This window comes from Gymnodraco acuticeps, unplaced genomic scaffold, assembly GCF_902827175.1.
Source record: "Gymnodraco acuticeps unplaced genomic scaffold, fGymAcu1.1, whole genome shotgun sequence".
Lineage (NCBI taxonomy): Eukaryota > Metazoa > Chordata > Actinopteri > Perciformes > Bathydraconidae > Gymnodraco > Gymnodraco acuticeps.
The window spans coordinates 745,172-758,494 of record NW_022989750.1 but is presented as its reverse complement, the minus strand read 5'-3'; the positions used below and the strand labels follow the sequence as shown (position 1 = coordinate 758,494).

The 13,323-nt window shown below is 47.0% G+C and overlaps 1 protein-coding gene across 3 annotated transcripts in view; it reads left to right on the top strand.

Annotated features, from left to right (window-relative positions):
- tdrd5 (tudor domain containing 5) overlaps window positions 1-13,323 on the top strand; it is a 48,478-nt gene that overhangs the window by 23,394 nt on the left and 11,761 nt on the right. For all 3 annotated transcript variants that reach the window (XM_034204913.1, XM_034204827.1, XM_034204993.1), the window contains 4 exons: window positions 11,022-11,236; window positions 11,512-11,721; window positions 11,829-11,895; window positions 12,038-12,238. In XM_034204913.1, coding sequence (XP_034060804.1) covers window positions 11,022-11,236; window positions 11,512-11,721; window positions 11,829-11,895; window positions 12,038-12,238 — 693 coding nt within the window. The remainder of the gene's footprint in view (window positions 1-11,021; window positions 11,237-11,511; window positions 11,722-11,828; window positions 11,896-12,037; window positions 12,239-13,323) is intronic.

Here is a 13,323-nt window from a genome sequence, read left to right as displayed (position 1 = left end):
GACCCAATTTCTTAGGGAAACTGGGTCTGTACTGCTTGCAGAAATTGTCTACACTTCCAAATAGCCACAAAATCGTGCACTACCCCAAAAGCATAGCGTGAGTCAGTGTAAATAGTCACGGTTTTGCCTTCTGCAAACGTGCAGGCTTCAGTTAGTGCGATGATCTCTGCTGCTTGTGCTGAGACATGGGATTGGTCCGGAACGGAGTACAGCAGAATCTGAAACAACAGAAAAACCCACCCGATTAGTGCAGACCCATCAACATACAAAATGAGGTCAGCGTTGGTCAGAGGAACGTCTTTTAAGTCCGGTCTAGGTGTGCACACCATGAGAAGTTCGGCAACACAGTCGTGTTCGTCACCTCACATTAACTCACTCAGATGTTCTTTATGCTATAAACAACCAAATGTGTGTTTCGTGATAGCATTCTACACGAGGATGAAAAATTAAAGAAAAGAAAACTAAGTTTAATATTTCAAAATGAGTGATCTGTACGTCTAAAAAACGAATTCAGGCGACCTTTCACCTCCACTTAATTAAATGCACTGGTTGCAAGATAAAAATGTGAGTTAATTGATTTAGATAAACAGTTGAAGTTGCAACATTAATTTATAAGTTGTGTTGACGTAATAATGTTGGTAATTACATCAACTTAATATTGTGTTATTTAAACTCTGATTTCTGCATTAATTGACTTCAAACTAAATTCAAGTTGAGGTATTGTAATGCAATTGGCTTGATAACTTAATTGTTCTACACCTTGAGTTAAGGATTTCAAGTCCACTCCCACTTAAGATGCCTGGACAAGTTCCCACAGTTAAAGGAATGCTCCACTCATTAGATAATTAATCAAAACTTCAGTATTTAGTGAAACATTATGTTTAAACCATACCCTGAAGAAATCAGCGATATTCCCCGGTAAATAATGATTTTATAGCTCTTTTTGATCAAAACATGTATATTCCGTCAGGCCGCTGCCATTTTGCCCATTTTCAGTAGTCACGTGATGGTCGTGACGTCATCCATGCGTTCACTTTGTAAACACACGAAAACTTGGCATAGTATTTGAGTTCGGACTCGTCAGCCGAGGAAGAAGTTTTGAGCAATATGAAGAGATTGGATGGGGGAATTCAGCCATACAGGTTCGAGCCTACTTAGTACTACTTAGTAGATACAATGATTTTGATTACTAGATATGTATGCATGTAGTACCACCCTTGCTAGCGATTCCCTCTCTAGTTTAGCATAATCAGCCTCGTTGTCCCTGGCCCTAGAACCACGATTTTATGGGGCCGGAAAAACTGGGGGAAAATACCCACTAGCCGGTACTACGCTATATGGAAAGGCCACCAAAAACTGGCCTGGCCTGGACGATAAAGGACGTTTAAACGGGGCTACCCGCTGCAATGGAAATGCGCTATAACATACCTTATTCTTACTCCGAGCACTACTTCTGGTCCTCCGTCGCTTCACACTTGCAGAGGGCGATTTCTCAACTGGCCGAACGGGTGTCCTGGTCGGTGATGACACCAGAAAGACCGATGGTACTGCATCTCCATTAAGTAATGGTTGTTCAATAAATCCCATGTTATGTTTTATCATACTCTCAGAGTAGTCGTCCGGAAACTTGAAATGTTCGCTGCATACATGCGCCTGTGGATCTTTCGGTTCGGGCCGGCCACATTTCGCTAGCCACTGCCTCCGAACGTACTTCCTACGCTTACCTTTTGGCAACAGATGGAACCGAGCATTCCGTGGATTGTTCCTATCAGAATTGTGGCAATGTTTCGCGATACAATGAGGCATATTTGAAGAGAGTAACTACAGTAAATAACATGAACATGAACATCAACGTGTCCTCGAAACCAAACGCATGGTTTACGTCACGTCCGGTAAAATGGCGCCGCCCACAGTGTTGATGTTATTTCGGTAATTAATCAGTTTAAAATCACTGATAATGTCATCGGATAAAATGCATGGAGTAAATCCACCAGCTACCCTGCAGTATACAAAGTCATTCAAACTAGCTGCACCTTTACCAGCTTTGAGAACACTTTCATGATCAATCATTATAAAACATATCATATATATTATTCTGAAATGGACCAATCTGCACAACGAATACTTTTACCGTATTATATTTTGATAATACTTTTCTACTTCTTCTTGAGGAACATTTTGAATGCAGGACTTTTACTTTTACTCAAGTACAAGATCTGAGTGTATTAGTCTGAATTCTAGCTACAAAATCACGCAGCGCTGCATAAAATAGCCTCACAATGGTAACAAGTGGAAAATAATATTTACAAATGTGTACAATGATTTGTAGGTAATTTTGACTACTCAAGACACCTGACTTATACAAAGGAAGACTGTGTTAATTCTACAATTACATGGGATTAAAGCAACATGTAGTTTTACTTGTATAATACTTCCATCCATCCATCTTCTCCCGCTTATCCGTGGTCGGGTCGCGGGGGTAGCAGTTCCAGCAGAGAGCCCCAAACTTTCTTTTCCCTGGCGACATCAACCAGCTCTGACTGGGGGATCCCAAGGCGCTCCCAGGCCAGCGAAGAGATATAATCCCTCCACCTGGTCCTAGGTCTACCCCTTGGTCTCTTCCCAGCTGGACGTGCCTGGAACACCTCCCTAGGGAGGCGCCCAGGTGGCATCCTAACTAGGTGCCCGAACCACCTCAACTGGCTCCTTTCGACGCGAAGGAGGAGCGGCTCAACTCCGAGTCCCTCCCTGATGACCGAACTTCTCACCTTATCCCTAAGGGAGACACCAGCCACCCTGCGGAGAAAACCCATCTCGGCCGCTTGTATCCGCGATCTCGTTCTTTCGGTCATGACCCATCCTTCATGACCATAGGTGAGGGTAGGAACGAAAATGGCCCGGAAGACCGAGAGCTTTGCCTTCTGGCTCAGCTCCCTTTTCGTCACAACGGTGCGGTAAAGCGACTGCAGTACCGCTCCCGCTGCTCCGATTCTCCGGCCCATCTCACGCTCCATTGTTCCCTCACTCGAGAACAAGACCCCGAGATACTTGAACTCCTTCACTTGGGGTAAGGACTCATTCCCTACCTGGAGTGGACAGTCCATCGGTTTCCTGCTGAGAACCATGGCCTCAGATTTGGAGGTGCTGATCCTCATCCCAGCCGCTTCACACTCGGTTGCGAACCGATCCAGTGAGTGCTGAAGGTTGCAGACCGATGAAGCCATTAGAACCACATCATCTGCAAAAAGCAGTGGTGCAATCCTTAGTCCACCGAACTGCAGACCCCCCTCCCCCATGACTACGCCTCGAAATCCGATCCATGTATATTACAAACAGGATTGGTGACAAAGCGCAGCCCTGGCGGAGGCCAACCCTCACCGGAAATGGGTCCGACTTACTGCCGAGGACCCGGACACAGCTCTCGCTTTGGGAGTACAGAGATTGGATGGCCCTGAGTAGAGACCCCCTCACCCCATACTCCCGCAGCACCTCCCACAGTAACTCCCTGGGAACTCGGTCATACGCCTTCTCCAAGTCTACAAAACACATGTAGACCGGATAAGCGTACTCCCAGGCCCCCTCCAGGATCCTTGCGAGAGTAAAAAGCTGATCCGTCGTTCCACGACCAGGACGGAATCCGCATTGTTCCTCCTCAATCTGAGGTTCGACAATCGGCCTGACCCTCCTTTCGAGTACCTTAGAGTAAACTTTCCCGGGGAGGCTGAGTAGTGTGATGCCTCTGTAATTGGCACACACCCTCTGATCCCCCTTTTTAAAAAGGGGAACCACCACCCCGGTCTGCCACTCCTTCGGTACCGTTTCCGACTTCCACGCAACGTTGATGAGACGTGTCAACCATGACAGTCCCTCAACACCCAGAGCCTTCAGCATTTCCGGGCGGATCTCATCCACCCCCGGGGCTTTGCCACTGTGGAGTTGTTTGACGACCTCAGTGACCTCCCCCCGGGAGATTGGTGTTGATCCCCCGTCATACTCCAGCTCTGCCTCTAACATAGAGGGCGGAGTTGTCGGGTTCAGGAGTTCCTCAAAGTGTTCCTTCCAACGCCCTAACACTCCATCAGTTGAGGTCAACAACGTCCCATCCTTACTGTACACAGCTTGGATGGTTCCCTGCTTCCCCCTCCTGAGGTGTCGGACAGTTTTCCAGAACAACTTTGGTGCCGCCCGAAAGTCCTTCTCCATGTCTTCTCCGAACTTCTCCCACACCCGCTGCTTTGCCTCGGCCACGGATGAGGCTGCTGCCCTTCGGGCCTGTCGGTACCTTGCAACTGCCTCGGGAGTCCCCCGGGATAACAAATCCCTGAAGGCCTCCTTCTTCAGTCGGACGGCTTCCCTGACCACCGGTGTCCACCAGGAGGTTCGAGGGTTACCGCCCCTTGAGGCACCTAGGACCTTGAGACCACAGCTCCCCGCCGCGGCTTCGGCAATAGAGGCTTTGAACACCGACCACTCTGGTTCAATGTCCCCAACCTCCACAGGAATGCCCGAAAAGCTCCGCCGGAGGTGTGAGTTGAAGGCCTCCTGAACTTGGGGCCTCCTCCAGACGTTCCCAGTTCACCCCGAACTACACGTTTGGGCTTACCAGGTCTATCCAGAGGCTTCCCCCGCCACTCGACCCAACTCACCACCAGATGGTGATCAGTTGACAACTCCGCCCCTCTCTTTACCCCGAGTGTCCAAAACATACGGCCTCAGGTCCGATGATACGATAACGAAATCGATCATGGACCTTCTGCCTAGGGTGCTCTGGTACCACGTACACTTATGAGCATCCTTATGTTCGAACATGGTGTTTGTTATGGCCAATCCATGACTAGCACAGAAGTCCAGTAACAAACCACCACTCCGGTTCAGATCAGGGGGGCCGTTCCTCCCAATCACGCCCCTCCAAGTGTCTCCATCATTGCCCACATGTGCGTTGAAGTCTCCCAGCAAGATTAAAGAGTCCCCTTCAGGAGCCCCATACAGGACTCTTTCCAGGGTCTCCAAGAAGGCCGTATACTCTGAACTGCTGTTGGGTGCATAAGCACACACAACAGTCAGAGTTTTCCCCCCCATAACCCGCAGGCGTAGGGAGGCGACCCTCTCGTCCACTGGGGTAAACTCCAACAACGAAGCACCTAACCGGGGACTTGTGAGTATCCCCACACCCGCCCGGCGCCTCACACCTTGAGCAACTCCGGAGAAGAATAGAGTCCAACCCCTATCCAGAAGTAAGGTTCCAGAGCCGACGCTGTGCGTAGAGGTGAGCCCAACCAGATCCAACTGGTAACGCTCCACCTCCCGCACAAGCTCCGGCTCCTTCCCCCCCAGAGAGGTGATACTTCCATTTTGTATAAAAGACAGTTTGTTTTCATCTGTTTTCGAATAAACAAAGTATTGGCTTTCAGAATATTAAACTTGTAACGGCATAATTACAAGCAGAGAACGGACTAATGTAACATCACAGCAAGCATAACAACAGCCGTGTGTTATGAACACATACGCAAGTATGACATCATCTGTCGCTTAGTGACAGGTTTTGGCAGAGCAGAATATCTGAAAGCGTTTTCCCCTCTCCTGAAATGACATGACCCAAAAATGTGACTGTTCTTTGTACATATTGGAGTTTTGACAAACTGGCCTTCTGGCCTTCGGCTGCGAGGTATTTTAACAAGGAAATGGTATCAGCTCCACACTGTTCTGGAGAGAGACCAACCTTTCACACAATGCCTGGTTGTATACAGTAGCCTTGATACAAACGTGTGAATTATATTCAAATGCGAACCAAAATTGACTGTCTTTGTGTACAGGAACACTGAAAAATGCATTTGATCTTAGGACAGTAAAAATGTTTGCAGACGCTGGAACTTGGGAAAGAATCAGATAAGGATTTAGTACGAGCGGTGCATGCCCAGCTGCATTTACTGTAAATCCTGGACAAATCTCCACTCGTCAGGAGGTTTTGTCTCTGATCTTTATGACAGGAAACACTGGAGTGCGTACCGGAATCGTTACACGGAATAATGACCCCTTGTTTAAGCAGAGAGGTAAACACTGGCCGAATGCCATCAACAGTTTCACGTTTCAATGGGTACGGGGGTTGATTTGAACGGAACGTGGACATTAAACATACGTCATATCTGTGAGCTGCCCAGAGTGAGTATGGCACATCTGAAAGCGCGGCAGGAAGCTCAGAGATATGAGAATTACCTCATCATCCTCAACCAACAGCAATGTGCGCAGAACGGCTACGTTCGTGCACATTTTCATTTGATACACGTCACGTGACACATGTACATGTGTACATGACATATTCTATGTGTGTAGGTGTCCAATCAGTGACTGACTCCAAATCTTTAACGATTAGACCCAAATCCCTCTATCTATCAGTGGGGCCCCTGGCTAGTGAAATGTGTGGACCGCCCCTGGGATTTGACACGGTTTGTGTTGTGTGAGTGCAACAGGAACCAGCTGCGCAGCAACCTCCAAGCATAGTTTTAAGCATGAGCTCCTCATTCACACATTCTAACAGAAAAACTCTCATAGCATTTACACGGATCATCAACAACGTTAGTACAATGCAAAAAGAAGCTTCCATGAACACCGCAGGTGGAAAACACGTTGATCAGTCAAACGCCTGAAAATACACCTGATAATCAGGATATGTCAGCAGCCATTTGATAGCTTAGGGCTATTTGGACACATTCTAACAGTTCTTTATCATCAAATGCCAGTTTTTGAACCATCGTAGGAGATGGCTGCCGGACTTTAATACCCTCATTTGTGGAAAAATGAGGTCTAAGCCGAACCGGAGAATCAGATCTCTGCCCAGTATTTATAGGGCAGACGGAGGATAAAATAAACTGTTTTTGACTGATGTGGGAAATGGATTACTATCATCAACGTTATCTCTACTCTGAAGTGATACAAAAACTTCTCCTTTACAGTCACCCCAGCCGCTCCTATTGAGTGCATAAATCTACCACTAAATTTGCAATCAGGAAAATCTGCCCTTTTTACTATAGAATGTGTAGCCCCAGAATCAACCAAAAAATGGAACATGAACACCCATGACAGCCAAAGTCAGTGTGGGACATTTCTCAAATGCTGTTTCACTGTCATATTTCAAATATATATATAACCACAGGCATGTCTTCTACATTTTCCAACTACTCAATAGCATGATGTGTGTGTCTGTATCACTTCCCTGGTTCGATGCTGCTGGCTGAATTTCCGTCTCGCTCGATCGGCCCCTTCCTCCCCATCTGGTGTAGGTCAGTCTGATTGTGAATGGCCCCGTCCTTGCTGTCCCTCTCTGCCTCCACTGCCAGTGTTCTGTGAGCAGTCCCATAATCCAATGTTCAACACTGCCACACTTGAAACATCTTTCTCAAATGAAGGTCTTGCTTCTCGTCTTCTGCCTCGGAAAACCTCTTCTGCCTCTCCCTCGGTATTGTGACCGGCCAGCATTCTGCGTAGCTTGCGCTGTGTCTGTGAGTCCGTTGAGAAAGGCATTACTGAGGTGTGTTGCCCAAACACCTGCTTGGGGCTTGGGTTTGTTTATCCCGCTGTTGTCCCCATCTACTTGGGGCTGATGGGGGTGGACGAGCTTACGGGGAGTCTGTTGACTGCATGGCTGGGACTTGTGGAGGTGGTTGAGGTGGGCCTGCCGGATTGCCAGGGTTGTACCCCGGGGGAGGGAAAGGATACCCAGTCGAGGAGAGGTCATTCAGGCCTGCAATGGAAGGATACAGAGATGTCTGGGGTTTACATGGTTTTGGAAATAATTTATTTTCCTTCTTTACTTCACATTCATCTTCAACCTTAATATTTTCTTTAATGCCCAAGGCCAACTGCCTTCTTTCACGGCATTCTGCTTAATCCTCCCAGTATTTATTATAAACACTTTCTGTAAGTACACTTTCTGTGAGTGTCCAGTTTTCTATATAAGTCTTTTACTTTAACTTTATTTTTATTTCTACTTCTTCTTGTAATTTATTCTTTAGGTTCTTGATTTTTAATTTACTCAAAAAACCTCCTTTTGGAAATCCGAACATTTCCGTCCAGATATCTAATTTAGACAGACTGTTTTCACCATTTCTGCTCGCATGACATCTACAATCGAACCCTCAGGAGAGTGTACAAGCCCCCCCCTCTGCTTTGCTCCTATGACAAAGTCTTTAAGTGTTTACTCTAAACACCCTGTGTTATCAAAACACTATTTTTTTCATCCGTCGATGATGTGATATTAGTTTCTCAGTACAAATCACACAAACACTGATCGTAAACCCAGGCTACGATATATCGGATATCCCCAAATATCCCTTCGAGCAGCCCCTCTCATAAATGTCATGGAGTTTGCTTACGTTTACTTTAAACAATTTAGACACTGTACAAAGCCTTTGAGTTCGTTGGATCTCGTGAAGTCAATCAGTTCCACCTCAGGCGCTGGTCGGGTAGAGGAGGATCCGAGGATCCTGGAGCCGGCCACCACCAGCGTCCGGAGGTGTTCCCAATCGAACTTGCAGAGACCCTGCTCGCAGCGCCAATTGTTATGGAAATCTAAAAAACCCAATACTGTAGAGTACAAGTCAGAGTGATCAAAACAAATAAATGGTGAATCAGACAGTTGTCTTTCTCTGCCTCTCCCTCTGTCATATTTCAAATATGTACCCTCTTTACCCATCTGGTGTCAGAAGTGGGATAATCAACCAAACACACACAGGTATTTCCAGTTACTTTACATTCAGTATAAAATCACAGACACACATATACATAGGCTACATCTGATTACAAAGTCTCATCTGTACAGGACGGTAAAATAATAACAGGCAAACATATAGATAAATCTATGACAAAGTCTCATCTGTACAGAACAGTATGATAAAATAATCGATGGCAAAAACATGTCACTGTAAATGTCTCCGTTGTGGGACGAATAAATGATTAATTTAATCTTCTACACATGTAATCTCACTTTTACACACCAAAATAACGTTAACACAGACTAAACGTTTGCTAATGGAGTCTATTTTGTCCAATAAAAAGTTCATGACTATCGATAAAAAATATATATCAATAAACCTATTGTTCATTTTTTTTTTCGCGGGTATTCCCACACCATTGCCAGTGTACACTAGTACTGTAATATTAAACTGAATGAAGGGAAAATGGGAGTAATTAGTTGTTTTCTTATTCTTTATGAGTCTTCTTCTTCGCGGCGTGGTCTTATTATGGAGTAGGGAGGAGGAGGGAGGAGGGAGGATGGCGTGAGGAGAGGAGGAGGAGGAGGAGGAGGGGAGGAGGAGGAGGAGGAGGAGGCGGAGGAGGAGGGGGAGGAGGAGGATGGAGGGGAGGAGGAGGAGTTAGGAGGAGGAGGAGGAGGAGGGAGGAGGAGCAGGAAGGAGGAGCAGGAAGGAGGAGCAGGATGGAGGAGCTGGAAGGAGGAGGAGGAGGAGGACGGAGGAGAGGAGGAGGAGGAGGAGCGGTGAGGAGTATGAGGTAGGGAGGAAGGAGGAGGATGAGGAGGAGGAGGAGGAGGAGGAGGAGGAGGAAGGAGGCGGAGGAGGTATGAGGATTGAAGGAGGATGAGGAGGAGAGGAGGCGGAGAGGAGCGAGATGGAGGAGGAGGAAGGAGGAGGAGGAGGAGGAGGAGGAGGAGGAGAGGACGGATGGAGGAGGAGGATGAGGAGGAGAGGAGGAGGAGGAGGAGGAGGAGGACAAGCGAGAGGAGGAGGAGGAGGAGAGGAGGATGCGGAGGGGGGAGGAGGAAGGGAGGATGAGGAGGAGGAGGAGGATGAGTATGGAGGAGGAGGAGGAGGAGGAGGAGGAGGAGGAGGAAGGGAGGAGGAGGAGGAGGAGAGGAGGAGGAGGGGAGGGGAGGAGGAGGAGGGAGGAGGAGGAGGGGGGAGGAGGAGAGGGGAGGAGGAGCGAGGATTCTTCATTCTTATTCTTTTCTCTTCTTATTCCTTTTCTTATCTTCTTACTTTCTTCTTCTTCTTCTTATTCTGCGTCTAACTCTTATTATTCTTCTTCTTCTTCTCTTCTTTATTCTTCTTCTTCTTCTTCTTCTTCTTCTTCTTCTTCTTCTTCTTCTTCTTCTTCTTCTTCTTCTTCTTCTTCTTCTTCTTCTTCTTCTTCTTCTTCTTCTTCTTCAGTTTTTTTTTAGCCATTTTCTCTCTCTCTCCTCACAGACCTAAACTGATGGGAGACACGTAGTTTGTTTTGTTTACTTGGTGGGTAGGTCCTTAGTGATTTCTCGATGTCCATTGGTCATTTCAGACCATGATGGCTGCCGGCCGAGATTTCCTTGACGGACACATGAATCCACCAAACCCACACAGTGTAAAGTCAAGATGCTTTGAGCGGCCCATATTGGCTGCTGTGCACCTGGTTACCGTCTCACAGTGGAGATACCGCTGGAAAGCTAAATTTCCAGCGATTCCGCGGATATCTGAATCATATTTCTACTCCTTATAATCGAAAATATATGATTAATTACGTAAAATTATGCGCACCTGGACGCGCCGGCGTCCAGAGGGTTAAGAGAGACATATAAATAAAGATTTTGTCACGCAGTCAGAATCAGAAATCAGTCATTCGTCCAACGAGGGAAATGTACAGTAAAGAGACAATGCGGGTGAAAGACAAAAATAAAAGTAAGTAGGTGAACATATTCAACAAAAAAAGGAAAACACATTTTGTAAATAAATAAGTAGAAACCATGGTGAAAATAAGAAACAGCATAATAAAGTGAACTAGCACCCTGTCTTGACATTAATAAGAGCATCAAATGGTGTGATTCCAGTGCAAATCATGAATTAGCATGCCATTTGTAAAAAGTTGATTTGATCCATATATGCAGGTAAGATAAAAAGCTGTTATCACTCAGTTAGATTTGAGAGCTTCAGATTTATTTTTGAACAAGCAACAAATTAGCTAGTAATATCTAGTTAGTTCACTTATTTAAATTGATGTAGAAAAATAACAATCTTTGTTTTGTATGCGTCCTCCTGTAGATGTCTCAGATGTACCCTACTATCCAGGTCCACAGCAGCACTGCGGTGCCCCTGGACGCTCTGCAGAGTCAACGCCTCAAACCTCCGACACGTCATCGAGCCAGGGAGCTGGTGGAGGTCCTGGTGGAGCAGGTGGACTCCCCTGGACATTTCTACATCCGCTTCAGCGAGAAGGAGGAACCCCAAGCTATGGAGGACATGATGATTGAGATGAGGTGAAGGATATGCTAGTGGCAGCTTAGTCAAAGGATAATGTAATAACACTCCCTGCATCTGTCCCAATATGAAGGCCATTTTGAATTGTCTAAAAAAGCAGCAAGAATCCAAACACTGACAGAATTAAAGTTAGAAACTGAACTACATTACAAAATGTATCTGACACTCCTTAAACAATACTCTCCATAAGCGTACTTACTTCCTAAAGCTGTCTCTATAAGCAATGACTTCCAGTAATTCATATGTTTTATCTTTCTTCCTCCCTCGCCTTTAGACGATGTTACACCAGCCCTGAGGTATCGATGCGTTATAGCCTCCCTGGACAATTTGTACGAAGGGGTCAAGTCTGCTGCATGTCGCCTAAAGGAATGTGGTTCTACAGAGTGGTGATCCATCAGATCATCAGCCCCACTCAGGTTGTCGTGTACTCTGTCGACTTTGGCGATATGATCGTGGTACAGAGCGCCAGCCTCAAGTTTCTCAAGTAGGGGCATTTTAAACACATTTAAGCGGTTAAACGATCCAACAAGTACTACTACTGAACTGATAGTTTCATGTGTTTTGTTGTACTGTTCATTTCTGTTTCCTCAGGTCATGTTATTCAAATCTTCCAGCACAAGCTGTCCCGTCATCACTCGCTGGAATTAAACCCACCGCTGTGAGTCTAATATTCATTAAATTGACAGTGGGCAAATCTGAGCACTATCTTCTTCAAGCTATCAAGCTGCAGATGTTACAGAGTGTTTAGTTGCAGTTGAGTTTGATGAATAAGATTGTTGTGGTCTGTTTTTTTTTTGCAGGGCAGCTGGACTGCTGAGGCCAGGGCTGCCTTCCAGAAGCTGTGCTCTGATCGCTCCCTGGTGGGCGCTCTGGATGGTTACAGTGGAGATGTGCTTCAGCTCTACCTGTGTGACACACACACTGATAACGACGTCTATATCCACTCTGTCCTGCTGAGCCAGAGCCACGCGACGTCCTGCAGCCCTACAGCGAGTGCAGCAGTAATAAACACACACACACACACACACGTTATATCTCTCACAGGCTCCGCCCTCTACTGAACTCTGTGGGGTACTACCCTCTATGCAAGCATTCACCTACAGAGATTTATATAGACGTAGCCGGCCTTGGGTGGGGCCTACCTGAATGCGCGCGCATCTCACCGTATAAAAGGAGGCCTCGCCTCCTGACTATCATCCCTTTCGCTTCAGCGAGCGGGCAACATCTGAAGCAGAGATAAGACGTTTGAAAGAAGAAGAAAGAGTTATCATACCTCCAAGGAGTCGCCACTTCTAGAGACCCGGGACTGTCCTTCGTGCCCCGGCTTAAGTAGCGGGCGCCGACCCCCACCACCTTTGCTTCGAGTGTTTGGGGATGCCATTCACGTTTGCCATTCCTTCCGGCGTCCATGGAAGTCCACCGCCCAGGGCTGTACTCTCCTTGGTCAACCCTACTTCATCACAGGCCGCCGCCGCTGCCTGCCGTGTGATGTCCCTGGGATATCACGCCGCATGGCACTTTCAAAAGAGGACCGTGTTGATCTCATGGGAGCCCCCGTGTCTACGGAAGGGCTCTATGGATCGATCTCCCTGCTCACGGGATGAGGAGTAATCACAGCATGGCTGCTTCTTGCCCATCCCCAGAGGAAGAAACACTGTCCTACACTCCCCGCCCCCTGCTGTAAACCCCAGTATAGGGAGCCAGCAGGTGGGCGTGTGCACGTGAGTGGAATAAACCGAGTGCTGTCAAAGCACTGTGCGGGTTCAAGAGACGCTATTGCCGGCGTGCTGTTTTCAGAAAACACACCTTGCCTGGTATAATAGCTCCGATTAATGCATCGCACCGTTGAATGGGAAATACAGCATTAATACGTGGGCGCGCGGCCCTCGTGAGACTGTTATTTTTACTGTCCCCCAAAAGCGCGTCGGCAGCCTCCAGGAATGCTTCTTTCACAACTTTGCCATCTTTGAAAGACTTCATGTGTTTCGCAAGAACGTGACTGACACAATAAGATGCTGTGGTAGCAGCCTTGCTCTTGGTGTTGGGCCTGGTGAAAATGGACTGCTGTGCATTTAGCTGTCCTTTC